At 50.7% G+C, this 26,907-nt stretch overlaps 1 protein-coding gene and 3 long non-coding RNA genes across 16 annotated transcripts in view; 2 read left to right on the top strand and 2 right to left on the bottom strand.

The window, feature by feature from the left end:
- LOC109676018 (uncharacterized) overlaps positions 1 to 1,411 on the bottom strand; it is a 183,709-nt gene extending 182,298 nt beyond the window's left edge. For 6 of the 9 annotated variants that reach the window (XR_012438486.1, XR_012438487.1, XR_012438490.1 and 3 more), the window contains exons 1-2: positions 1,023 to 1,411; positions 734 to 830 (exon numbers count right to left, since the gene is read on the bottom strand). This is a non-coding gene — a long non-coding RNA (uncharacterized lncRNA). The remainder of the gene's footprint in view (positions 1 to 733; positions 831 to 1,022) is intronic. The other 3 variants (XR_012438484.1, XR_012438485.1, XR_012438489.1) reach the window with 1 other exon arrangement.
- Positions 1,412 to 1,462: 51 nt separating this feature from the next.
- LOC109678970 (rho GTPase-activating protein 27-like) lies at positions 1,463 to 21,951 on the top strand. Of its 4 annotated transcripts, none has more exons than XM_074045432.1 (16): positions 1,463 to 1,606; positions 3,120 to 3,208; positions 11,984 to 12,391; positions 12,869 to 13,051; positions 13,509 to 13,589; positions 13,661 to 13,744; positions 13,995 to 14,062; positions 14,375 to 14,465; positions 14,966 to 15,070; positions 17,758 to 17,856; positions 19,253 to 19,613; positions 19,686 to 19,784; positions 19,960 to 20,037; positions 20,134 to 20,268; positions 20,368 to 20,473; positions 20,634 to 21,951. In XM_074045432.1, exons 2-14 carry the CDS (start codon positions 3,161 to 3,163, stop codon positions 20,208 to 20,210), a joined length of 1,782 nt encoding a protein of 593 aa, XP_073901533.1. In that variant the 5' UTR covers positions 1,463 to 1,606; positions 3,120 to 3,160; the 3' UTR covers positions 20,211 to 20,268; positions 20,368 to 20,473; positions 20,634 to 21,951. The 4 variants fall into 4 exon arrangements, with proteins under 4 accessions (XP_073901533.1, XP_073901532.1, XP_073901534.1 ...); XM_074045431.1 differs by having other exon boundaries at positions 20,594 to 21,951; XM_074045433.1 differs by lacking the exons at positions 20,134 to 20,268; positions 20,368 to 20,473; positions 20,634 to 21,951 and having other exon boundaries at positions 19,691 to 19,784; positions 19,960 to 20,003.
- LOC109676017 (uncharacterized) lies at positions 3,216 to 8,945 on the top strand. The gene is made up of 2 exons (XR_012438482.1): positions 3,216 to 3,433; positions 6,553 to 8,945. It is a non-coding gene; the product is annotated as an uncharacterized lncRNA (long non-coding RNA).
- A 19-nt stretch (positions 21,952 to 21,970) lies between the features above and the next one.
- On the bottom strand, positions 21,971 to 26,433 carry LOC141413694 (uncharacterized). Of its 2 annotated transcripts, XR_012438493.1 has the most exons (4): positions 25,729 to 26,433; positions 24,967 to 25,299; positions 23,822 to 24,455; positions 21,971 to 23,519 (listed from the first exon to the last, which is right to left on the bottom strand). It is a non-coding gene; the product is annotated as an uncharacterized lncRNA (long non-coding RNA). The 2 variants fall into 2 exon arrangements; XR_012438492.1 differs by having other exon boundaries at positions 23,822 to 25,299.
- Between the last annotated feature and the right edge of the window lie 474 nt (positions 26,434 to 26,907).

The raw sequence follows: 26,907 nt of genomic DNA, 5'->3' as shown, positions 1-26,907 counted from the left end.
ATGTCACTCTTGTCCCATCCCCACCCCCATCACACCCAAGACCCACGCCGTTCTGCACTTCACAAAAGCATGTAGAGTAAGATGAGAAGAGGCAAGCACACCTGCAGACTTCAGAAAGACCGGGAGCCTGGAAAGCAAGAGACCAGCACACAAGGGCTCCTGATAAACAAGAGGTTATTTTGAGGGGTTTCCCCAGCTCCAAACACTCAGTAGCTTTGCAAAACTTAGTGGGATAAGAGAGAGACATTAAATGCTCGATTTGGAGGCAGAAGCATGCTTGTGCCAAGTCACCAATGCTCTGGCTGTGCCAGATATACTATTCCAAGGTAGCTAGATGTCTGTAGAAAATCCTTTACTTCCAGCATTGCTTCAAATGGGTTCAACGGGGGGGAAGAGAAGGAAAGGGTGCAAGAGAGTATGATGGAAATATGTACTCATGAGACTTGTGGAAACTATTCCAGGAATTGGGGGAGGGGGATACATGAGAATGATGGAGGGGGTGAATTCAACTATGGTATATTGTAAGAATTTTGTAAATGTCACAATGTACAACTCAATTCCCTCTGAATTTCTTTCCTCCTTCCCCGTAAAATGGGGATAATCTGAAGATATGAATGTGAAGTTCTGGCAGCTAATGTAGCGATTACTGACTAATAACTGTATTTGGGAGTTTTCTTTTGGTAAGTGTCTTTTTAAATTTTATAGATCTATGTAACCAGTAAAGCAGTCTCACCTGATATTGGTCTACAGAGTTGGCAGGGGAGGAGACAAGCAAGAAAAGACAAGTGGAGAATATGAAGCTCTGCAAGCAACCTTTATCTGGTCTACACCTGTAAATATAATGGTGATCAATTAAAGCCTTTGGAAGTGTTAAAAAACAAAAACAAAAAAAAAGTACCTGTACCCCGAGTACAACAACAACAACAAAAACCAAGGGTGGTTTAACAGCAAAAGAACATCGTTTGTATGCATCTGTAATCTTCCCGCTCAACTATCAGCTGTGTTGAACCCACTCAACTCACCTAGCCTAAAACTGAGGAGGGGAGGTTCTCGCTCCTGCAGAACAGGCAGCCCCCAAACAGGGAGGTGAGGGACGCCCCTAACAGCTGCTTTGATAAATCGAAGCAGAGACACAGCGACAGCTCCCTGCAGAAGTCACAGAGGAGCTTGAACTGTTCACTCACGAGTGCAACCTTCGGCCGAGGGAAGGTTGGTGCCAAGGCCAAGCGAGGTGAAGGACTCAGAAGCCAGGAGTCGTCTGACGCAGAACTGCTGGGAGCAGGCTGTGCGGACGCGCACTGGGCGAGTGCCCCAGCCTTCCGCCCGAGGCTGGCGCCCTGGGAACCCGGGCGACGGGTACAAGCAACGGCTCCCGGGGAACCGCACCTCCAGGCTGTCGAGCGGTTGGCCCCGCCCCGCGGCTTCTCTGAGCTCCTCGATTGGCTCTGCGGGCCGGAGGCGGGGCCTGACGCGGAGCCTACGTGATGACGTCAGGCGCCGCCGCGCCCCTTCCTGTTGTCAGTGGCCCGGAGGCCGTAGCGTCGGCTCCGAGTCTGAGGCGCTGTAGCGGCCGGGAGCTCAGCCCGCCCGGTCCCTGCTCCCTGTGGTGAGTTCTCGTGACTGGAATGCGGTTGGGTGGGTGGAATATAATTTGGTAACGGGTGAGGCAGCCAGCCAGGGTCCAGGGCTCTCCCTGGCAGCCTGCACAGACCACCGTCCCCATGCACCTGTTTCCCTCTGCGTGGCCTGAATTAGGAGGTCCACAGCGGGGTGACTCCCTGTGCCTGGTTTACTCTGCCAACCCCAGAGGCCAGAGATTGCCTCGGCAGCCTCGCCTCATTGAGGACCACAGTGTTTCCCTGCTTCGCAGATGTCGTGTTCCACGCTGTCCTGTAAGCCTTGCTTGCCAGACTGGCCTTAATACTCCCTGTACCCCATGCCTTGGCCCCCAGCCAAAGTGTCCTCCTCGCAGCCCACCCTGAGTCCAGCTCTGAGGATGGCACTCTCTCGGGCCTCTGGGGTTTCCCCTCACCTGGGATTGGTGTCACTCAGGTCCAGCAGTGGAACCAAGCCACTATCAGCCATGGCATCTCCAGTACTTCCTTGAGCTGGGACAGCTCCATGTCCTTATCTAGCAGGTGGAGATAATAAAATGGCACCCCTAGGACAATTAGGAAGAGCACAAATGCTGCAATCTAGGTAACATTTCTTGGTTGTGTTAACTTCTTTGGATCATAATTATTTGAAAGCAGACAACCTTAACAAGTTTTTTTTCTTGGTGGCACTGGGGTTTGATCTCACTGCTTCATGCTTGCTAGGCAAGAGCTCTACCACTTGAGCCACCACACTGAGGGATTGAATAATGGACTGCCTTCAACTATTGGTACCCATATTTCAGGCATTGGCATTCTTTGTAGATTTGGGTGGCTACATCCACTGGGATTACAGATACCATGTCTACCTGGAACACATCAGGCACTGTGCTGGGTGTTTTATTTGGTCATACTCTGCCTGAGAAATCTACTGTGCCCCAGCATGCCTTGCTGGTTAGAGGGAAATTGCCATCAGAATCCATGTTGGTCTGTTTAGATTGTCCCTGTGCTGCCCAATGGAGAAGCAGAGTGTGGCAACAGACCCTGTCTCCTTCTGAAGCTGCTTGGTTGTATCCACCATCACCCAGATAGCAGACCCTGGACAGGGACAGGAGTCAGGGGCTGGTGCAGGGCCCAGGCCTTGACTGTGAATTGTGAGCCCTGCTTCCCGGTCCTCATGGGTTCTTGGCGCCTTCAGCTGAAGCATCTCCCTGGTGCCCTGAAGCAGCCTTTGGCTCCCTGCCCCCACACACCCATCCCACCAGCCCTGGCTTTCTGTGTAGCTTTTGGTGTTCAGAGGCCTTACCACCCACTCATGGCACACAGGGCTCCTCGCCTCCCAAGGACTCAGCCTCTGGCTTTTTCCTTCCTTAAAATCCACTCTCAGTTTTTACTTTTGTGTTGCTCACAGGCCTTTCGGTTGCAGTTTGAGTAAGCCGAGATGACCGCCTGCTGCTTGCTGGGAGGGGACTGTGGTTGCGGGGTGAGTTGGGAGCATGCTCATCTGGCCACCATCTGTCCCTGCAGGTGTCATGTGAGTCTCCTTGCTCAGTGGTGCCTGAGTGGAAATGCTCTCAGTGGTGGAGAATGGACAGGAGTCCCGGGCTGCCGTCTCGGTAGGTGGGCACAGGATGATCAAGGGTGGAAAGGGCTGCAGAGGGCTTACCATTGCATTGGCTTTCCTCACTTTGATATGAATGGGCACTGTCCATGAAGACAGCTAGGTGGAGAAAGGTTCCAGCCAAAGCAGGCTCTGAGGAGATCCTGTCCTTCCTGGGAGATGTCTGCCATTTTCTTGCTTGTAAAATGGAAATCTATGAAAAGCACAATGAAGATTTAAGGTGGGTTACCTGAAGACCAGGGATTTTCATTCAACCCTCAGTGCTCTGCCCTTACACTGTGATTGTTCACAGTTTGCTCAAGACATTGATTGGTCTGAAACAGCTCTTCCCAGGCACTGGTTTGTAGCCCCACTAATGGGAATAAATTGGCAGCTTACATATACCTTTGAACAAAAATTGTTTGTGACCAGCTCCCCAGAGCCCCTTAGATGCCCTCTCTTGGGGAGTCCTATACGCTGGACTGGCCCTGGGCTGTCTTGGGCACTCTGGACTGGCTGTCAGTTACCTTGGAGAGGCAGGAGGTTGGTTAACTTTTAGGATCAGGGGAAGCCAGAGGTGGCTTCTTGGGGGAAACCTGAATTTCCCTTTCCTCCCCATTGCTGTTCCCCACTTCAGAAAACTTTCTTCTTGAAAGTAACTACAGCCCTCAGAGGAGTGCCTTCCCCTCCTGGCCACTAGAGGGTCAGCTTCACCTGTCTCCTGCTGGCTTTCATGCAAAGACCCTTTCCCCATCCTACCCAGAACTCCCTAGAGCTGGAGCTGAGCCCCCAGTGAGTTCAGCGCCCTACAAGGGCAGCATAGATGACTCCTTGAGGGTGTGGACTTCTTGAAGGTGCATGCTATTTATCCCTGCATTCTCTGACTCAGCACCTAGCAAATACTCAGTAGTGTTTGTACTTTTTATATAACTGCTGATAAGATCTTGCATAAAAAGAACATTTAAAATGGGACTTTTTCGGGGTTAAAACCTGTGCTTCAAAGGGCACTATGAAGAAAGTGAAAAGACAACCCCCAGAAAAAGGAGCTATTTGCCAGTCCTATATCTGAAAAGGATCTAGTGTATCCTGAATATATAAAGAACTGTTACAATTCAGCAATACAAAGACAATCCAGTTATGAAATGGATAAAGGATTTGAACAGCATTTCTCCAAAGAAATAAACAAATGACCAATAAGTACATGAAAAGATCCTCATTACCATTAGACTCAGGGAAATGCAAATCCAAACCACAATGAGATACTACTTCATACCCACTAGGATGCCTATAATCAGTAAGACAATAAAAAATGTTGACAAAAATGTGAAAAATTGGTTGGGCTTGGTGGTGCAAGCCTGAAATTCTACCTACTCACCTACTCAGGAGGAGAGAAAGGAGGATTGCAGTTCCAGGACAGCCTAGGAAAAATGGCAATGAGAGTCTCTCTCAACAAATAAGCCAGCCATGATGGCACATGTCTGTATCTCTGTAATCCCAGTTACTGGGGAGGCAGAGGATCACAGTCTGAGGCCAGCCCAGGCAAAAAACAGGAGACCCTATCTAAAAACAAACTAAAGCAATAAAAGGGCTGGGAGCATGGCTCAAGTGGTCAAACACTTGCCTAGCAAGGACAAGGCCCTGAGTTCAATCCCCAAGTACTGCCCCACCCCCCCAGAAAAGTGGAAAAATTGGACTTATGAGACATTTGCTAGTGGGAATGTGAAATAGTGCAGACACTTTCAAAAACAGTTCAGTATTTCCTAGAAAAGTTAAACCCAGAGGTTTTGTTTGTTTTGTTGGTTGGTTGGTTTGTGTGGTGTTGGGAATCAAACTCAGGACCTCATACATACTAGGTAAGTGTTCTGTTACTGAGCTATATCCCCAGCCTAGCACAGGGTTTTATATGACTTAGCAATTCCATGCCTGAGTATATCCCAAGAGATTTGAAAACATGTCTACATAAGAGCTTGGATATAAATGTTCATAGCATTATAGCCAAAATTTGGAACAACTCAAATGTCCATTACTGATGGATCAATAAAACATGGTATATCCATGTAGTTGAATAAGGAATGAAGTACTGATACATCTTATAGCATAGATAAACCTTGAAAACATGCTGAGTGGAAGAAGCCAGACACAAAAGGTCACATGGTGCATGACTCCATTCATATGAAATGTGCAGAACAGGCAAATCTGTAAAAGCAGAAAGCAGATGACTGACTGCAGTCACTCCCAATTCCCTTCTCTCCAGCCCCTGGCGACCATTAATGTACATTGTTTCTTTTGGGAGTGATGGAAAGGTCTAAAATTAGACAGTGGTGAAGGTTGCACAATTCTCTGAACAACTATTAAACTCTATAATTTAAATGGGTGAATTTTATGATATGTAAATACAGCTCATTAATTTTTTAAATTTAGTTTTCTAAACTATTAACATTTACTGTGTGGACTAAATTCAAAATAAAAGAGTTAAACATTTATCCATTATCCTAACACTTAAACCAGTTTTTCTGTAATCCCTTGTAGTCTAGTGTGTTTGGGAAAAAAACACTTCTTGTAATTTTGACATAATTATGATTAAATAACTTTTGCTTTTCCCAAGGATTTTGTGTACATTTGTAATGTATTCATTATAGGTATTTACTATGTGCCAGGCATAGTGCCAAGTGATGGAGACACACAAGGAGCGTTGCCCCCAGTGCTGAAGATCAGGAAGTATTATTTCATCTAACAGATGGGGAAACTGAGGCTCAGAGAGGTTAAGTGAAAGGTCTGAGGTGCCCCCGCCGGTTATGACAGAGCTGAGACTGAATGGAAGCCTTTGGCTGCCAGGCCCAGATCTTTCCTAACGTAACCATGCTATTTCCTTGTTGTTTGGCACCGTGCTGGGATCTACCACAGGCCCTGAGCATAGGCTCAGCATGCCCTCTACCGCGGAACCCCACCCCAGCCCTTTTCCATGTTTTTATTGTTCTACAGTGGCACATTCTGTCCCGCAGCTCATCTCTGCAGAATCCCGGCCATGTAAGTTAGCTGGGAAGCCTAAGCCCTGCCCTTCCCAGTCACCCCTAGACATAACTGTGATGGAGCCAGAATTTAAACACAAGATTACATAGCTATAAGTTCACTGAAGTTTGGTTAGAAAACAAGAAGAATCCGCAATGAAGAATATCCAAATAGTATCTTCTCTATGCTGTGTCTTTATTTGTCATAATGTGCAGAAGGAATCTATAGATACACACATTGGTGCGTGCGCACTGTATTTGAACACGCATTGAACGACAGGCCAAGGGTTACATTTTAGGGGCACTCTGTAGGATTGTCCCCTAAAGGTGTCTTCTGTTTGGCACTGCCTAGGTCATCAAGAAGAAACTGGTGGGATCCGTGAAGGCACTGCAGAAGCAGTGTGTGTCCCTGGACACAGTGGTCACTAGTGAAGACGGAGATGCCAACACCATGCGCAGTGCCTTGGAGGCCGTGTTTATTCACGGCCTGCATCCCAAACACATCCGTGCTGAGGCCGGAGGAAAAAGGAAGAAACACGCCTACCAGAAGCCTCTGCCTCAGCCTGTCTTCTGGCCCCTCCTGAAAGCTGTCACCCACAAGTGAGATCAGCTGGAGAGGGTTTGGTTGGGGAAGGAGCTTCAGTGTGGGAACTTGGCTCTTTCCAGCTGTGCGGAAGACACCCTGTGCTGTAGTGTAGAGATAGTGAGACAGGCCCAGAGAATCTACTAGAAAGGTTTATCTCCAGACCAAGCTGCCCAGACAGCCACTAGACCTTTCAACCCTCAGCCTTCAGGCAAGAGCCTGTGGCTGCTTCCCACCCCAGGGCTTCTGACTTTTTTGACCGCACCTAGAAGAGTGAGGCACTTATAAGAGCTTATGTGGCCTTCAAAGCCTAAAATACTTACTCTGTGACCTTTACAGAAAAAGTTTACTGAAACTGCCTTTGAATATTTGAACATCTGTGTCCTATTACATTCAATATGAGGCTTGGGGATTTTTATCAAAGAGTGGAATCCAGGTGGAATATCTGAATTTCACCTGGGGACCCTGTCTTTGGCCTTGCCTCTAATTGCCTGGGCTTTTGAGTAAGTAGCTGTCACTGCACCTCTAAGGAATATTAAATGCCACCTTCATTTAGGCACTGAGCAAAGGTGCCTTGTCAGCCTCTGATCTGTATTTCCATGCCTGCTGACACTCTCCTAGGTCAGGTTCTTACCCCTTTCCTGGGTGACATTGGCTTTCTAATTGTCCTCCTACCTTACTCTGTGTTTTCTTAGGCCAGTCAGCTGGTAGCATGTACTTAGCTGAAGCTAGCTGGAACTCAGCCACACTGTCCAGGGGAGTGTGGTCTGCACTTCCACACAGGAGGCACACACAGGGCACTGTGGTAGCACAGATGAGGGGCATTTATGTCAGACGGAGGCATCTGGGACCTGAGTTTGGTACACCCGAGGTCTGATCTCCTTACCCAGAGCAGTCCACCCTATAGTGTACATAGCTGTGGCCAGGTCACTTTCTCGTGCAGAAATCTTTAGCTCCCACATGCAACCCTGGAGTCTGATTCACTAAGTTGGGGCCCCTGCATCTGTACCTGATAAGTTCTCCAGGGGCTTCTGCTGCACTTCTGTGTTGGGAACCTTTGCTGCATGTGCCCTTAACAGTTTAATATTCAAGACCCTCCATTACCTGGCCTTGCAATCTAATCAGCCACTCTCCCTTCACTGTTGTAATTGGCGTGTTTTCACTCCTGTTACAGGCCTGTTGCTTCTCTACCCTTTATGCCTTTTTCCTTTCAAAACATTGTGCCTAGAAGGTTTTTCGTCTTTGCCTCTGGAAAGCCTTTAGGGCCCCAGCTCAGCTGCTGACCTTTCTATGGCATTTTTCTTACTCTAAGGCAGAAATGATGGCCCAAACTCCCACACCAGCTCCACCAACAGAAGGGCTCCATGGCAGTTACTTGGGGCTGGGGGTATAGCTCAGTTGTAGAGTACTGCCTAGCATGCATAAGGCCCTGGGTTTTGGTTTTAGTTTTTAAATCAGAGCACTATTGAGCACTTAGTGAGTCTCATGCACGCCTCGTTTCTTTGCCCTGTCTTCCATCAGTTCACAAGTCACTTCATTCATTCTTTATTCTTCCAGAGTTTCTTTATACAGATGTAAACTAGTATGAATAGATATCCGGTGACTTGATTTTCTGTGTCTTTCACACAAAACACTGTCCTGTGCCTTGGTTACTTTTTGCCTTTTTTTTTTTTTTTTTTGGTGGTACTGGGTTTGAACTCAGGACCTCACACTTGCTAGGCAGGTACTCTTAACTACTAGAGCCGCTCCACCAGCCCAGCTTTTTGCCTTTTGATGAACAATGTACCTCAGAGATTGTACGTAGAGAGGATTCTTCTTCCTTACAGATACATGGTTTTCCATTGTAGGAAGGTAGCATAATGCATTTAACCAGTCTCCTGTTGGTGAACACTTGGACCACGTTTCATCTTTTCCTAATTCCAACAATGCTATAATGAATTAGCTTTTGTTTGTGTGCAAGTATATATAGGGAAAATTCCAGAAGGCTTTCTGGGTCAAAGGGTAAAGCGTAGGTATTGCCAAATTGCCATCCATGAAGTGTAAACCAATTTGCTCTCCCACCAATACAAATGAGTGCCTATTTGCCCACAGCTTTGCCAGCTGAGTGTTGCCAAGTTTCACTTTCTGCCAATCTGATAGTAAAATACATAGTTTGTCTTAAAGTGGCTTGCATTTGCATTTCTCTTTCCAGATATTTAAGGGTTGTTGGTTTCTCTTTATCTTAAATAGTCTATTCATGTCTTTTGCCCATTCCTACTGAGTTATTTGTCTTTTTTTAATAAATTTTTTATTAGGATATATTTGTTATACAGGGGGGATTAATAGTGACACTTCTGATTAGGCTTGCATTGTAATTAGTTACATCATCCCCGTCATCTCTCCCCCTCAACCCCTTCCCCATCCTACTTAAAGCAACTGCAAGCTGTTTCTTTGTTCTATTTCATATATGAAGTCTGTCAAACATATTCCCTTACTTTAATCTCCTTGTTAGCCTTCCTCCCCTCCCATAGTAACCCCCACACACACCTGTACCTATTTTACAGTCCCGTCTTTTGTTATTAATATATTTGTCTTTTCTTATTGATGTCTAGGAGCTTTTTCTATATTAGGGAAAAAGCTCTATTACATGAGTTGTGATTACTCCTCTCCTTTTTTGCAGCTGGTTCTCACTATGTTGCCCAGGCTGACCTCAAACTCCTGGACTCAAGCAGTCCTGCTGTCCAGCTTCCTGAGTAGCTGGGACTACAGGTGCCCAGCCAAGAGTGTCTTTGGAGTTTGCTAATAGTTTTATTTTACTGCACAAGTTTTCTTTATTTTTTTAAATATATTTTTATTTGACACAGTAATTATAATATTTGTGGGGCACAGTGACTTCTCCAGATGTGTGTAAAATGTAGAATATTCAAGGTAGTTGACATATCTATCCCCACAGACATTTATCATTTCTTTGTGTTGGGAACATTCAAAGTCCTCTGTACTAGCTATTTTACATATTTACTCCATTGCTGTCAAATGCTGTCAAATGCTACTCCAGTGCTATGAATTTAGAAGTTATTCCTCCTACCCAGCCTCACCCCCATACCCATGAGCCATCCTCTCTCCACACTCTCCATCACTCCTCCCCTACACCCTTCCTAGGCTCTGGTAACTGCCATTCTATGCTCTTTCTTTGAGAACAACTTTTCAGTTTGCACATATCAACGAGAACACGGAGTATCTGTTCTGTGCCTGATTTATTTCACTTAACATAGTGTCCTCCAGTTCCATCCATGAGATGAAGAATGACAGGATTAGTATCCCGTTGTGTGGGTACACGCTTTTTCTCATCCATCAGTGGACACCTAGAGCTGCTCTAAGCCTTCGAGTGACGATGTCTCTCCACCCTACTGATTTCATTCCCTTGGGTGTTTACCCATAGTGGGGCTCTGGAGACATGGAAGTTTTATTTGGAGCTCTTTGAGGAACTTTCAGACCATTTTGCATAACAGCTGCCTCAGTTTACATTCCCACTAACACTGTATGGGATTTCCCTTTCTCCACATCCTCCCAGCATTGTTTCTTTTTTTGTCTTATAAATGTTCTTGCCGGGCATGGTAGCCTGCGCTTATAGAGTAAGGTACACTTAGGAAGCTGAGGCAGCAGGATTGAAAGTTCGAGGCCAGGCTAGGTAACTTAGGGAGACCCTGTTTAAAATAAAAAATTAAAAAAGGCTAGAGGGAGCTTGGTGGTAGAATGCTTCTTTAGTATGCACAAAGCTCTGGGTTTAATCCCCAGTACAACACACACAAAAAAGTTATGTAATATATCAGTTATTTTATAGCTTTTCAATTTTGAGTCTTTGTTATAGACTCAGTTGAATTGTTACAAGTCAACTAAGTCTTTGTCTTAGTCTGTCTCTACATACACACAGTCATGAGAGCACATTCTGAAAAATGCACCATTAGGTGATTTGTTGTCATGTGAACATCCTGCAGTGTACTCACGTAAACCTACGTGGTGCAGCTCACACCGTTTGATGTGGTCTGCATGGAGTCATAGCAACCAATGTATGAAGCAGCTGCCGGGGTAACGCACACACTTTCACAGTAAACTTTAATTTTTTTGGAGACACTGGATTTTGAACTCAGGGTTTACATTTGCAAAGCAGGTATTCTACTACTTGAGTCACACCTCAAGACCATTTTGCTCTGGTTAATTTGGAGATAAGTCTCAAACTATTTGCTTGGGCTGTTCTTGAACCACAGTCCTCCCAATCAGCTAGGATTACAGGAGTGAGCCACTGGCAACTAGCTAACCTATTTTTTTTTAAGCAAAAGAAAACACTTTGAAATATGGATAAAAAGTATAGGTTAGTAAACAGACAAACCAGTAGCATTATCTAATTATTGTTATCAAGTGTATGTATTGTACATAGCTAATTATATGTGCTACACTTTTTTTGGCAGTACTTTGATTTGAACTCAGGGCTTCATGCTATACTTCTACACCTACCTCCGTGCTTCCAGCCCTATGTGCTGTACTTCTATATAACTGGTGGCACAATAGATTTATTTACACAGCATTGCCCCAAATGTATGAGTAACGTGTCATACTCTGACTTTACCATGGCTACAGTGTCACTAGGTGATAAGAATTTTTCAGTTCCTTTATAACCTTGTGTGACCACCATCACATCTGTAGTCTGTCATTAACCAAACCCTCATTATCATCATTCTCTCTCTCTCTCTCTCTCTCTCTCTCACATCTGAAACTGACTCCCATATCTGCAAACCCAACCCAATCCCAGAGCTTTCTAGACTGGGAGGGAAGGAACGGGTGGAAGCTCTCATTGGAGCTGTGGAAGGCAAAGCTGAAGCTGAAAAGGGGACCACTGAACGGAGGTCCCAGGCCATTTCTCTGTCCCTGCCTCTTTGAGTATACAGTCATGAAAACTGGATTATCAATGTTTTATTGTTAATAATAAATAATAACATAATCACCCACCCATCTGTGGTGCTAACTACTTTACAAAGTACTTTCAAGAACATCTTATTCTGGTCACTACAACTTCTGGAATGGGCAGAGCACATGTCTTACACCCAGGGAAACTGAGGCAGAGAGGTAATGGGACTGGCTGAAGGTCGCCCAGGTGGCAAGTAGCCGAGTTGGCACTATGTGACCCTCGAGCTGCCCTGAAAGTCGTCTCCTTCGCCTTCCACAGGTGGACGAACCCCCGGAGCCCGTGTACGCAAACGTAGAACGGCAGCCGCGGGCCACTTCGCCCCACGCAGCCGCTGCTCCTCCATCCGGCCCGGTGTGGGAGACGCACACGGACGCGAGCACCGGGCGCCCCTATTACCACGATCCCGACACGGGCGTGACCACCTGGGAGTCGCCCTTCGAGACTGCTGAAGGCGCCACCGGCCCGGCCACCTCCCCGGCCTCAGTGGGCAGCCAGGAGAGCCTTGAGGCAGAGTGGGGCCAGTACTGGGATGAGGAGAGCCGCAGGGTGTTCTTCTACAACCCGCTGACGGGCGAGACAGTCTGGGAGGACGAGCCAGAGGAGGAGCCGGAGGAAGAGCTGGAGATGCAGCCCTGCAAGAGCCCTGGCAGCCCCAGGGACCAGAGGGTGAGGGGCGGGGCCCGGTGGGTGGGGCTGTTGTCCAGGGCCTCTGACTCCGCCTCCTGACCCTCAGGGACCAGAGGGTGAGGGGCGGGGCTCGGTGGGTGGGGCTGTGCTCCTCCTCCAGGGCCTCTGACTCCGCCTCCTGACCCTCGGACCCGAGAGCGAGGGGCGGGGCCTGGTGGGTGGGGCTGTTGTCCAGGGCCTCTGACTCCGCCTCCTGGCCCTCATGGACCTGAGAGCAAGGGGCGGGGCCCGGTGGGTGGGGCTGTTCTCCTCCTCCAGGGCCTCTGACCCCGCCTCCCACTCCTCAGGGAGTCGAGCGTGGGGGCGGGGCCTAGTGGGTGGGGCTGAGTCTGAGCGCCTCTGACTCCGCCTCCCCCTCTGCCACAGGGAGTGATGGGTTGGGTCTGGTACAGAAGGTGGGGGCAGGGGACGGTACTCTCACTGAGAACCTCTGACTCCATCTTCTGGTCCCTGCAGCCCCCCACCCCTGAGACAGACTACCCCGAATTGCTGACCAGTTACCCGGAAGAGGTCTATTTCCCCGTGGGTTCCTTCAGTGAGCCTGGCCCCACCTCTCCCTTAACTGCACCCCCTGGCTGGTCCTGTCACATCAGCCCCGACAAACAGATGCTCCACACCAACCACTTCACCCAAGAGCAGGTAGGGGCAGCACTGGCAGATGGGCCCAGACAGACCCAGGGTCACTGCTCTCAACTTTCCTCACTAGGAGCTCCCCTTAAGACTTTTTGTGTGTGTGGTGGAGGAGACTAGAGTTTGAACTCAGGCCTTCTGGTTTGAGACATACCTCCAGTCCATTTTGCTCTGTTTATTTTGGAGATGGTGTTTTAAAACGTATTTGTGCTGGCTGGCCTTGAACTATGATCCTCCCGATGTCAGCCACCCAAGTAGCTAGGCTTACAGGCATGAGCGATCTGCACCTGGTTTCCCCTTAAGACTCTAAACTGCAATTCCTACAAAGAACCAAACCCAGCCCACAACAGTTACCTGCAACTGCCCCTGGTGCTACCTTGGACTCTGGTTGAAGGGAACCTTCACCCACCCCCACCCCCCATCTAATGAGTTTGGCTAGGGGCCGTGACCATCCCTATCCCCACAGTGGGTGAGGTTGGAGGACCAGCATGGAAAGCCATACTTCTACAAGCCAGAGGACTCCTCTGTTCAGTGGGAGCTGCCCCAGGTAACCAACAGGGGAAGGGAGAGCGCTGGGAAAAGTGGAGGGGGTGATATATGACAGGTCTAACTCCCCAGGTCCCTGTCCCTGCCCCACGAAACATCCGCAAATCCAGCCAGGACAGTGATACCCCAGCCCAGGTCAGCCCTCCGGAGGGGAAGGTAGAGAAAGGCCATGAAGACTCTTGATAGGACCTCCACTGAGAAAATAGGGGTTTCTGGAGGTCCTGGGGGCAGGTGGGATATAACCACAGGTCCCAGTGCCAGCAGAGTAGGGAGAGGGTGGGAGATGGGAGGAAGTCTCACCTGAGACTCAGGCCCAGGCTGGAGAGAGCTGCCAACTGAGGGGCAGCTATATGTGCTCCTCGTGGCTCACCCTCTGACTACACCTTTTTCCACTTCTATCTCTTAGATCAAGACTCTGGACAAGGCAGGGGTGCTCCATCGCACCAAGACGGTGGACAAGGGGAAGCGGCTCCGGTGAGAGCCTGTCAGCATTCAGAACCGGGCAGGGTGGGCCTGAATGGCGATGTTCACTGAGTGCTTCCCCTGTACCAGGCTCTCACTGATCCTCACGGGGACTTCACAGGAGGTCCTGTGAGGAAACTGAGGCACCAAGAAATAGATGCCCAAGGTCCCTTGGCTACCAGCTGTTAGAGGCAGGAGTCCAGTTTTCCCAAGTGGTGCCCCAGGCTGTGTTCTTAAGCTCTGTGCCCTGCTCCTGGGAGTGAGGGAGGGCCCAGCCCAGGAGCAAATCTAAGTCTTGCCCAACCCACTGCCCCACCCACCTAGGAAGAAGCGCTGGAGTACCTCCTGGACCGTGTTGGAGGGTGGTGTCCCGACCTTCTTCAAGGACTCAAAGACCTCAGCTGCAGGCGGCCTGGTGAGGCCCATCCTGGAGCAGGGACCATCCCTTCTGCTCTTTGTCTGATCTACTTTGGGAAAGACCAGTCTGAGAGAGCAATGCCTAAGTGCCAAAGAAGCTGCACCTTGGCGGGAAAGGGGTGATGATGACAGAGTCACTGCTGGAAAAGCCCTTCCAGCCACCTGGGGGCTAGGGAGCAGTCCTTGAGAGTAGCCAGCTCCAGTCTGGAGGGCAGGGAGACTGGAGCCTGGTGCTCACAGGGACAGGAATGGGCCCGTTTTCTGTCCTTCCCTGGGTGGACAGGTGGCAGAGGACAAGCCAGTCAGCAGGCTCTAGGGCTAAGAAACACCAGGACCTTGGGGTTTCAGGAACCCTCAGGCCCCTTTCCCCAAGGGCTGTTGCCTAGCCACAACAGTGGCCTCAGCCTGTCGCTTAGGCTGGGGAGCCTGGTATGTCAGAGCCAGGGTGTTGTAGCAGACACATCTGCTGAAGGCTCCCCACTCCTCCTCTCTCCACAGAGGTACCCTTCCAAGCTCTCCACCCCTGAGTACACAGTGGAGCTGAAGGGGGCCTCTCTCTCCTGGGCCCCCAAAGAGAAATCCAGCAAGAAGAATGTGTTGGAGGTAAGTGGGGAGGGTGGGCAGGAGAGAGGAGCTTACTAATGGACTGGGACCCTCACTGCAGGCAACCCCCAGAAAGGAGAACCTAGGAAGAACTTGGGACTGGAAATCTCAGAGCTCAAGGCCAAAGCCGTCCTAATCCCAGGTCCAGTGTTTCTGCCTGGCCATCATGGATTCTGCAGTTTCCTCTCTGAGTTAATAATCCTTGCCCCAGAGGGTGGGAAAAAGCAAGGTTTTTGGGAGATGAAACTGACGCCTACAATGGCCACCCTCCTTCCATCTGTTGGCCTAAGACAAATCAGGAGATTCTGTTCAGGCTGCTTACTCTGATAGGCTGGACCAGGAAAACTGCTCTCACTTGCCAGAGCCCAGCTTTCATCTGGACTGGGTCCCCAGTAAACAAATCAGGGCAGTGACAAGCCTAGTCAGGCTCCCCCAGCAGGAAGAGCGAGAAGACTTAGGCAAGGTCCTCATAGTGCCACACCCTTTGCTGTCACAGGGTTGTCTTGTTTTTAACAGTCCTTAAGAGCTATAAGGCAAAGCACAACAAAAGCACAGGCAGTGAGCTGTTAACATCCACAAAAAAAAAAAAATCCAGAACGAGGAAAACAAGTTAGAGATGGCGTCAGGATGGATGATTAGGGAAGATGATTGACTCGTGCCAAGGTGGTTGTTGAGAGAAATTTAGCTCCAGTTTTCCTGGCAGCAAAGGTGAAAAGAGAAACTCCATCAGTTACATGGCTCTTATTGCTGAAAACAATAACAACATAAAAACATCCTATCCAGATTTTCGGGGAATCAAAGCTAACCCTCAGCTTTTAAAAAAATTTCTAATAGGCAGTTCTATGATCATGGGGTGTGGAGTGATGAGACCAGTGTCCTGCCAAAGAGCTCCATGGAGGTCAACGTAGGGATTTTAGGGCTGCTTTAGGTAGCATATTATGAAGAAAGCCAAAAGTGAAGCCTTGCATCCCAGCTCAGACAAAGCAGTTTTGCAAGGAATTGATGATTCACCAAGTTTCATTCTGTTCAAGAACTAAGGTATTCACAGATCAGGGTTGCAAAACCAGTTTCATTCATGAGCAACTCTTACCATTAGGTCTGGAGCCTTCTTGAGAATTCTAGAGCTTTCTTGAAGCTTGGCAGGATAGAGTTCTGTGATCAACTAGCAATGTCTGCCATGGCATCAAATTGAGCAGGGACATTACATTGCTAGGTATGTTCCTTTCTGGACCTCAAGGGACAGCCTTCTAACTGTTCTCTGCAAAGGTCACCTCTCTGACCAAGCTTCTGATGAAAGTTTCAGAGGAGGCCTGTTTGAGTTGTCTTTTCTAGCAAAGCTAGGGAGGCAGGAAGCTGTTTGAGTAGATGGGAAGGCTGACGGGCCTGAGCAGAAGTCAGGGAGCCCTCCACCTCCTGGCTGGCTGGTGGTCATCCTCCCTCTACTCAGGGTGGTCTGTAGACCACTCCAGAATTTTCCTCAAGAGACAACTCCAAATTCTCTGTCCTCAAGGATGGACAGCTTTGTGGGGCCCAGGAAGCCCTCACAGCACACTTTCCTCATCCTCCTAGAGTGACAGTCCCCAAAGGGCAGCCCTGGGGGCAGCTCAGCTTGCCTGTGCATTCAACAGGATAAATGCTTTATGAATTATATTGCTATGAGGGCTGGAGGGGTGGCTCAAATGGTACAGCACCTGCCTAGCAAGCACAAGGGCCTGAGTTCAAACCCCAGTACAAAAAAATATATAGAAGAAAAGAAAAAGAAATATTGTTTCATAACTAGACAACGTAGCTTTCAACTTTATTTTATTTTCATCTTCTTCAGCACTGGGAATCAAACCCAGGGCCTTTTGTATGCCAGAAAAGCTCTCTGCCCCTGAGCTACACTCCCAACCTCCTTTTTGTCATTTTAAAAAGCAGTTTAAATAGTATTCAATTTATAATTTTTAAAGGAAGGCAGCCAAAAGGCAGTCCTCTTGACTCTAGAAGTTGCTCCCTGCTGTCTGAGCCAGGTTCTGCTGTCTCTGCCTCTCACTGCGTGGGGTTGGTGAGCAGTTCTGCAGCTGAGCACTTCCATTAGCCAGAGCCAGAGACCCATGAGGGAACCTTCCAAGTCAGCAAGGCTGCCAGTTCTGTGTCACAAAGCTTCCCTCTGGAGTTTTGGTTCATCTACGCTTCTTCATGATAGCTGTGAGAGGACTCACTGGCCAGGCTCAGATGTAGGGCAAGCTGGGGCAATGTTCCAAGCAGCTCAGTGTGTTTGGAATCAGCCATGGACCAGCCATGATCCAGTTTCAGATTCTCTCTCAGGTTTTCTTCATTGTTGTTCCAGCAGCCAGGGTCTCCCATGGGAAGTTTCTGTCACTTGCCTTTTTGCAGGCCAGTGCTCTGGGTGAGGCCTGCCATGCTCTGTGGCTCACAGGGAGACAGGATGGGGCCCTGCAGTTGACCCCTGCACAGCTGTACTCCATCTCTTGCTGGCTGTGTGCCCAGGAGGAAGTTGCTAAAACTTTGTTCATCTGTAACAAATGCTGTCACCCATGGCTTTAAATGAGGAGGAAGACTTGGATCTTTGCTCCATTAGGTTCTGAGTCCCTACGGTCAAGGATGGGTTACCTCCATCTCTGTACCCATCTTACCCGCTGTAGACTCAGGAACCAGAAATGACCCAGTAACTTGTGTCTTTCCAGCTGCGGAGCTGCGGTGGCTCAGAGTACCTGATCCAGCATGACTCAGAGGCCATCATCAACATCTGGCACAAGGCCATCACCCTGGGCATTGAGGAGCTGGTAGGCAGAGCCTGGGCCTCCAGGGCTGGTGGGGAGGGGGCAGCCAGACATTGTATAGGGCAGCTGTGCCCACATGGGCCAGACTCCATGGCACCAGTACCATGGGTGAGGGACCTTCCCTGCAGGTATAGCCCCCTTATGGCTGGAATGGCAGAGAAGAAAGGCTCTTCCTTACACATATCACGCCAGCCCTAAGGAGGCCTTGCAGGAGTACTCTACCCAAGGGCTAGAACTTCCCCTGGGTAGTAACCTAGAGGATGTTCCCATTTCAAGGGAGGCAGAGGGAGAGGAAATACTCTGAGAACCAGCCTCAGGCTGGAAGAACAGGCTGAGACTAGAAGATAAAACTTAAAATGATTGAGTTCGGCAGGCTACTTTTTTGTCTTTTCTATTTTAATTTCTTATTAATATTTTTATCAGCATATCATAGTTGTACAGGGGGATGCACTGTGACATTTACATAAGTGCTTAGAATATATCTTAATTGGTTTCACCCCCTCCAACCTCCCTAATCTCCCCTCCCCCCTTCTTAGAACAATCTCAACAGGTTTCATTAGTCTATTTTCATACATGAATACAAACTACACCCATCATATTTGCTCTCCTTTGCCCTTTCCTTATGCCTGCCCCTCTCTCACTGGTACCTACCCCCAGGTTTTTGTTTGGTTTGGTTTGGTTTTTTGCAAGTGCTCTATCACTTGAGCCATGTCCCATCTATTTGTTTTTAGTTTGTTTTTCAGTCTCTCAATTTTACCCAGGTTGACCTGGACCTCCATCTTCCTGCTTCCATCTCCTGAGTAGCCAGGCTCATAGGCATGAGCTACCACACCCAGCCGTTTTTGGGTGTGTGTTTGCTGAAGATATAACCCAGGGCTATTTGCATACTAGACAAGTGCTCTGCCACTGAGCTACATGCCCTGTTCCAGAAGTCTACCATTATCAATTACATAAGTAGAGATAGGGCAGGGCCTCTCTGACAGTTATTTGCCTGGCAATAACACGGTGGTTTTTGACCATGATCTGTATTAAATCCAGATGCAGGAATCCAGATGCAAGGAGATTATGCTGGTGCAGTTAATAGTGCCCCAACTGGAATTGCACAACTGGGAGTCAGTCTAGTGGAGTGTATATAGCTGAGGAAAATATGAGAAATGAGGCCAAAAACTGGGGGGTGGTAGGGGTGGCTAGGATAAGAAAGGGTGGAAGAGAACAGAATGACTCTCCCACACCTTAAGGGCTCTGCAGTCAACGAAGGTGAACTTCTGATTCCCTGGAGGAGGTGAGGGAAGTTTACCCATTAAGAGAAGGGAGAACTCCGCCTGGGGGGCATATCCGGTCCATTCTGAGAGACCCCAGCTGGCCTCAGGCCCTGCCTCTCTGAGGCTGCTGATTCCAGTCTGCAGATCTGCCCCTGGAGAGGAAAGTGAGATCAGCAGCGCAGACTTCGGGTCTAGTGAGCGCCTGGGAAACTGGCAAGAGGATGATGCGCGCCAGAGTGCAGGTGTGTGGAGGTGGGGAAGAGGGAGAGCAGAGCATCCTGGAGTCTTATCTCTTGGGGGTGGGAGGTAATGCTCTGGTTGGGGACTGCCAGGCAAGCCCCAAGGCCACAGACCAACCGGGTTCCCCTGTGGCAGCCTCACTAGCACTGAGCACCGCGAGCGTGGAGAGCGACTTTAGTAGGGTCCGGCATAAGCTCCGCAAGTTCCTACAGAGGAGGCCCACAATGCAGTCGCTACAGGAGAAGGGCTACATCAAAGGTATCCGTGGCTTGCCGGAGACTGGGCACAGGTGGCGCGGGACCAGGTGGCGCTGATGACCTTCTGTCCCAGACCAGGTGTTCGGCTGCGCACTGGCCGCCCTGTGTGAACGCGAGAGGAGCCCGGTGCCACGCTTTGTGCAGCAGTGCATCCGCACGGTCGAGGCTCGGGGTATGCACCACATGAGCTGAGCGAGGCTTCCGGTGTTCGGTGGCCTCCCTCCAGCTCTAAAGCCGGGAGGTCCTTGGGTGGGCACAGGGTGGAGGGAGAGAGAACTGGAAGCCAGAGACAGAATCAGCAGGGGCTCTAGCCACCCCCCAGAGTCAGTATCTCCCTCTCCCCCTAGGGCTGGACACTGACGGGCTCTACCGCATCAGTGGAAACCTGGCCACCATCCAGAAGCTGCGCTATAAGGTGGACCACGGTGAGGCCTGACCCCACCCCCTGTCCCAGGGCCTGAAGGCATGATGCAGGGGTGCTGACCTCCCCTTGGTCCTCTCTTCCCCCTCCCTGGCCGCAGATGAGCGTCTGGACCTGGACGATGGGCTCTGGGAGGACGTCCACGTGATCACGGGCGCCCTGAAGCACTTCTTCTGAGAGCTGCCTGAGCCCCTTTTCCCCTTCTCACACTTCAGCCAGTTCATCGTGGCCATCAGTGAGCAGCTGGGGAGAGGGAAGGGAGAGAGGACGGGGACGCTAGCAGACCCCTTCCACACTCTAAGCGGACCCCGTCTCTGGACCTTCCCTTGCGCAGAGCTGCAGGACCACGCCCAGCGCAGCCGCTGTGTGCGTGACCTGGTGCGCACCTTGCCCGCCCCCAACCTCGACACGCTGCGGGTGCTCTTCCAGCACCTGTGCAGGTGAGTAGGACAGCCTTCCCATGGTGGGAAGACGGTGGATCGTGGCTGAAGCACCCATGCCCGCCCTACCCCGTCCCCACTCCCAGCTCTGGGCGCTGATCCCACCCCACCCCTGCCCAGGGTGATCGAGCACGGGGAGCAGAACCGCATGTCGTTGCAGAGCGTGGCCATTGTGTTCGGGCCCACATTGCTGCGGCCTGAGACGGAGGAGACCACCGTGCCCGTGACCATGGTGTTCCAGAACCAGGTGGTGGAGCTCACCCTGCAGCAGTGCTCGGAGATCTTCCCACCGCACTGACTGCGGAGCTGGGATGTGCAGCGGCGACCGTGGTCTGGCCACGCAGGTTGGTGGCTGGAGGCCATGAGGCTGGACTTTGTGAGAACCTCCGCCTCCCACAGTCCGCAGGCACAGTGATCGCTGCAGCCCTCGATTACGAGGGTATGGTGACCCCTGGTGGGGTCACAGTTTGCAAAATGTGATTTTTTTTTCCTTCCCTGGTGTGTCCTGTTTCGGGTTCGTTAGGTTCTGCTCTTTATTACAGCGCCACCTACTGTTCAAGTCTGCGAATGTGAAGGGGGTGGGGGGATGAGCATTTGTTTTCGGGGACCACTGCTGGGAGGAGGAATTTGGAGAGGGGCTGCATCTGGCCCAGGCCTTCGCAGAGACCCCGTGAGCGCCAGCCCTGTGCAAGCCCCGTCCCAGTCAGGAAGCAGCTATTGACAATATCCCTGCCACTGACAAGGCAGGACTGACCCCTACTTCCAGCCCAGGCCACCCAACCTGCCTCCTTCTGCCTAAGGCATGACTGGCTCCTGCGCCATGTGGCTGACTGAGGACAGTTTCATCTGCTTTCTTGTTTGGAGTTCCTCACCTCTGCCCTCCCTGAACCACTCGTGTTCTGTGAAAGGGTTCTTCGCACCGACTAGATGTGTACCCAGGTCCTGCTACCTGACATGCTTCTTTGCCACCGGCCATCCCATCTTACAGATGAGGAAAGGGAGGCTTGCAGAGGTGAAGTGGCTTATTTGGGGTCCAGGGAGTGATCTGATTCCCAGCAAAGCTCCTCCTACACCAGACAAAACCTCTGGTTTGGGGGGGTACCAATCCTTTCAGCTCCCGCCACCACCGCTGCAGTGTGGGCCTATGGGCAGAGCAGAGAAGCTAAGCTGGGTAAGTTCAGGGATGGCCTGGGGCCATCCCTGAAGGCAAAGAAGGAAACTAACCCAGCTGTTCTTTTTTTGGGAGGGGGACATAGCACTGGTCAGAGCCCCCATCCCTCTCAGAACCCTGGTTGTCACATGTACCTATCTGGTGCCTACTTTGCTGTGAAGAGCCGGGAGAGGCCTGTGAGGTGGAGAGAGGAAAAAATGGCCTTAGGAAAGGAGGGGTGAACCCAGGAGTCAGCAGAGTCCCTTCCCTCCTTGTGCACAACCCACCTTCCTTGATGGATCTCGACCCCCAGCCCCACCCACCCTCATCGATTCAACAAACAGTAATAGCTAGTATTTATTGGGCATTCACACCATGCCAGCATTTTATGTGGATTATCCCACTTGATCCTCACTGTCAGTATTTATTGTGTGCCCTCATGTGCCAGGCACTGTGCTCTGGGGCAGGGGTACAGCACATGCACCTGCCCTGGTGGAGCTTAGGATCCAGTGGAGGAGGCTGACCCAAGCCCTGCCCTGATGCTGTCAGAGCTGGGCAAGAGAACAAATGGAGGCCTCCTACTAGATGGCTGCATATTTAAAAGCTCTAAGTCAAGCTGACAACTGTTAAATAAAACGTTCTATTCTCCTGCTTTGGGAAATGTACTTTGATAATGACCTGGAAGGCCAGATTCTAAACTTCTTTGACTTTTCTGAGGTCCATACCAGAGCGGGGTGGCACGAGAAGAGCTGGCCCTAGCCCTCAGCCTGCTCTGGATCTTCTACCCACAGAGCCTCCTACCCCAAGGAGTGACCCATGTCCATGAGTGCATACTTCTGGTACCTCCTGCACCCAGCTGTCACTTGACTATCACTGGTGACACATAAGGGCCCAGGGCTAAGGCACTGGGGCAGGGGCTTCTGGGGTTCCCGGTATTAGCATCTGGTCTAAAGGGAAAGTTCCGGCCTCCAAGAGGGCCCCATAGATTTTTCACCCTGTGGAGAGAGCCACAAACAGAGGGGGTCCTGCCTGGAGCCCTCTTCAGCAGGAGACCCGCATGGGGGACCCCGTTACCGGAGGCTGTGGACAGATGTTCACCCATTGATAACAGAGTGAGGAAGAAGCACAGGTGCTCTGCAGGCCTGCTGGGAGGGAGAGGGAGGGCAACTGCCCAAGGACCCACAGTTCCTCTGCAGAAGCCGCACTCGAGTGAGCAGCAATAAAGAGCTGACCAGGTGAGGAATTAAGGGAATGAAGAGTGTCTAGTTTGAAGGAACAGCATGTGCAAAGGATCAGAGACAGGCAAGCTTGTGGAGAGAATAAAATCTGAGGGAAGCCTATCATGCTTGGGGCTCAGAAAGCCAGAGGGCACAGGTGATACTGGAGAGGCTGGCATGAGACAGCATGCAGGACCCTCTAGATCACACTGAGTGGGGGGCATGGGCAGGGGGCTGTGGCAAGGACATTGGGTCACCAGGACAAGGAGCTGGAAGGTCCTGGGGTGAAGAAGTCTTAGGAAGTGTGAGCACCCCACCCCCACCATCCAGGCTTCCAACTCTGCTCAGGCCTCTGGGGCAAAAAGCGTAGCTGCAAGCAGAGAAGTTCTAGAATCATCACATATTGTCCCCAGGAAGAGTGTCAGAAATCACCTGCCACCAAATGAGAAAACCAGAGGATGACACAGTAACTCACCAGAGGTCACACAGCAGATGCCTGGCCCAGAGTTTCACTTACAGTCTGGGGACCTACTGGTGTCCCAGTGGACATGTGAGGCTCAGCTACATGTCCCACATTGGGCCCAGGTGAGGGTGAGCACTGATATAGTTTGAATGAACTGGATTTTGTCTGAACACGCAAAGATGTGTAGAAACAGAAGCTGTCCTTTTGGAGCTCCATCTGGTTAGGGAAAGACATAGAAGGGGCAGTGGCACAGCTGACAGGGGGGCCTCTTCCCAACACCCCCCCTCCACAACAGTTGTTCTAAGACCTGCTGCCCAGCCTCTGCCCTGAGCTCCCCTAGAAAATATCATGGGGCCCAGCTGCTTGCTAACTCCAAGGGACATGCCCAGTGCTTGTGCAAGTGGACACATGATCTGCTTGGTGTCCTCCTGGCCTTCTTCACCCTCCCTTTCTCAGCTTCCTCCCTCTGTCTTCCCTGGAAATGAAGACTCCCCAGGCTGTGCCCTCAGCCCACATACCTCCAAATCTCCATCACCAGCCCAGGTAGCGCTCTTCCAAGTCCCAAAGGAAAATGTCCACCAACTTGCAGGATGTCTTTGCATGATGGATGCCAGATATCTCAAGTGTACCCTGCGTGCTCTTCTTGGCCTTTGCTCAGGTCTGCTCTGCACTCCACCTCAGCTCTCTTTTGTGCACCTCTCCCCCCAAACTTAGCTACCAATTGTGAATGTTCTTCCATTTCCAACCCAGCCTACCAGCTGAGGTCTGGCAGAGCGTTTTCAAGGTTCCGCCACGCTGTGCCCTGCATCACTCACTACCTCACTCTTTTTCATGCCAGAGAACATCCCATTGCGTGGACATGCCACTTTTCTTTATCCACTCACCAACTGAAGGACATCTGAATTATATATTCTCTTTGGGGTCGTTATGAATACAGCTGCTGCAGACACTGGTGTGCAAGTTTTTTTGTGGGCACTGGGTCTTACTCAGCTGGGGCTGCCCCCACGAACACACAGGCTGGTGGCTTAATCAGCAGAGATGAAAGACTTCTCACAGATCTGGAGGCTGGAGGTTCAGTGTCAGGCCACAGTGTGGTGGGCTTGTGATGAGTGTCCTCTTTCTGGCTTGCAGATGGGCGCCTTCTCGCTGTGTCTTCAGATAACAGACAGATCGAGCTGCAGTCTCTACTCTTACAAGGACGCTAACCCTACCTCGTGACCTTACCGGAACCTAATCACTTCCCAAAGGCATCACACGGGGCTTAGGGCTTCCACACACAAAGCTGGGGATGGGAACATTCATTCGTGGCTCGTGTGATTCAAGTCTCTCGGGAACAAGCCCAGGAGTGGAAGTGCCGGCTCACACAGTGACTCTCCCTGTAGCCTGTGGAGGACCTGCCAGACCCTCTCCTACAGCGACAGTAGCCAGGTGACATTCCCGCCAGGTGTTCTCTCCCTCTTTCTGTACCCACGGCTTCAGGTCTTTACTGTTCTCAAAGTCAGGTCCTCCTCCTGCCCTCCCCTCCACAGGTGGCCTCTGCCCCCAGCATCACACCCTGCCCCACGTCCTCCCTCACCTCCTGTCCCAGGTGCCTCAGTGCACACATCTACTCAGGGATTGGCAACCCCCCAAAAAAATGATTTATTTTCCAGGAAATACCCACATTCACTGTCCAGGCTTCTCTCTTGCATGTCTTGGGCTAATGTTCCCTGGAAGCAAAAGCAGGAGGTCAACTGGGTGCCATCAGAACCATCACCTGGGGAGGATGAAGGCTGAAGTACTGAGCACACATTAGGTCTCAGCGGATCTCCCACCACCACCGTCACACACACCGCTCTGGAAGCTCTGGGAGAGCCTCAGTGTTGTTCACATATGACAAGGGACCAGGCCTTCACAGCACCTTACTGACCAGTCAGTTGACCAGGCTTCGAGGGAGTCCAGCCTCCTGGGTCCCCCAAGACTGGATGTTCTTTTACTGTCAGCCTCAGCGGAGCACCTGGTGCAGAAAGGGAGCTGGCAAATTTCCTTTGTAAAGGGAGGAAAACTCCCGGCCCTGCTGGGAAAACGGAACGTCATCCTGCACCTCCCACCTGTGCCGCTAGGTGGCGATGACTAGGGAGATCATATGACCAGCTCTATTTTTTCCAAAAACAGAAAAGTGGTTTGTTTGTCTGTCTGTTTTTGCTTTTTTTGTGGTACTGGGGCTTGAACTCAGGGTTTTGAGCTTGCTACACAGGTGCTCTACACTTAAGTCACACCTCCAGCCCATAACATTTTATTTGGAAAGAATTGTTGACTCACAAGAAGTTGCAGGTAGACAGCTGTCACCCAGCTTCCTCCTGGTGACATCTTACATAACCACAGTGAACAATCAAACCCGGAAAGCGGTAAGGCACCACACACCCTGGTAGACCACAGAGCTTACCTGAGATCACTGGTCTTTGCAGGCAGTCATTTGCGTTTGTCTTTGTGGAGAACCCATGACATTTTATCACAGGCACAGATTGGCATAGCCACCGACAGCCAAAACACCAAATGGTTCCATCACCTCAAAGGAAATTGCTGGTGTAGCTCTGTGGTAGAGTGCTTGCTTAGCATGTGCAAAGTCCCTGGATTCAGAGAGAGAGAGACACAGAGAGCGAGAGAAACAGAGAGAGACAGAGACAGAGAGAGAGAACGAATCACTCCTAGCTGTGGGTGAAAGATGGAGGGAGACACATCAGATCAATCAGAAAGCTTCTGGTGTCCAGATATATACTACAAGCCAGACTTCCATCCTGGCAGAGCCCCCTCTCTGCTGCCTGGAATTGGCCCTAACATTTTCAGGCAATGCTGGTTCAGGGTCTGCAGTTAAGGGATTTTGGGACTCTTGAAGCAGAGTTGCCAGCAGGGGGCGTCAGAGGCCTTTCGCCCAGGTTTGTGTCCAAAGATCCACCAGGATGAGACAGGGAAGACCTGACTGGGAGAAGGTAGGCTAGGATCAGGCAGAAACAGGCCCTCAGTCAGCCTGGGGCTCCCCTGTAGAAGTGGCTCTAGTTCCAGTGGGCCTTGGCACCTTCACCTGCCCATCCTCCCCTGCTCCCATTTCAAACCTTGGACTGCATACTCTCCCCTCTTTGCTTCACTCTCTATGGTCTCTCACATGCCCATCTGCAGGACTCCTTCCAGGTGCCCCCTTCCCTCAGGGTCTTCAGCGTGCTTTCCCAGTGTGGGTCTGACCTTTGTGCAGGACACTGAGGAAGCCCTTGCCCTGGACTGGCACCTGCTAACCCTGGGGAACCAGAAGGGGAGCCCTACCACGGCATCCTAGGGTGGCAGGATGTCGTGCCTCTGGACCTTGCCCACTTGGTGGCATGCTACTGAGCGCAGGCACTCTCCTCAAAGCCTGCACTGCCCTCCTCGTCTACAGAATTCATGCCTCCCCCAACACAGGATCTTCCCCACATCCCCCACTCCTCATCCCCTGGCTTGCTCCGCCCACTGTGCCAGCCTCCCTGCACACCTGCATCCAGCACACACCATGAAGGTGCTCACCTCCACAACCTTGCTCCAGCTGTTTCCTGTGTCTGCTGTCTCTGTCCCATTCTCTACTGTCCTGCCCTCT

This window comes from Castor canadensis, chromosome 11, assembly GCF_047511655.1.
Source record: "Castor canadensis chromosome 11, mCasCan1.hap1v2, whole genome shotgun sequence".
Classification (NCBI taxonomy): Eukaryota; Metazoa; Chordata; class Mammalia; order Rodentia; family Castoridae; genus Castor; species Castor canadensis.
The sequence above is the reverse complement of the archived record's forward strand: the minus strand, read 5'-3'. Positions and strand labels throughout refer to the sequence as shown.

What these genes read in the sequence shown, in the direction of transcription:
- LOC109678970 (XM_074045432.1), top strand. Translation starts at nt 3,161, where the DNA reads ATGCTCTCAGTGGTGGAGAATGGACAGGAGTCCCGGGCTGCCGTCTCG. An exon ending in ACCACTTCACCCAAGAGCAG is followed by an intron (nt 13,052 to 13,508) that starts GTAGGGGCAGCA and finishes CTATCCCCACAG; the next exon opens with TGGGTGAGGTTGGAGGACCA. An exon ending in CCCTGGGCATTGAGGAGCTG is followed by an intron (nt 17,857 to 19,252) that starts GTAGGCAGAGCC and finishes TGCTGATTCCAG; the next exon opens with TCTGCAGATCTGCCCCTGGA.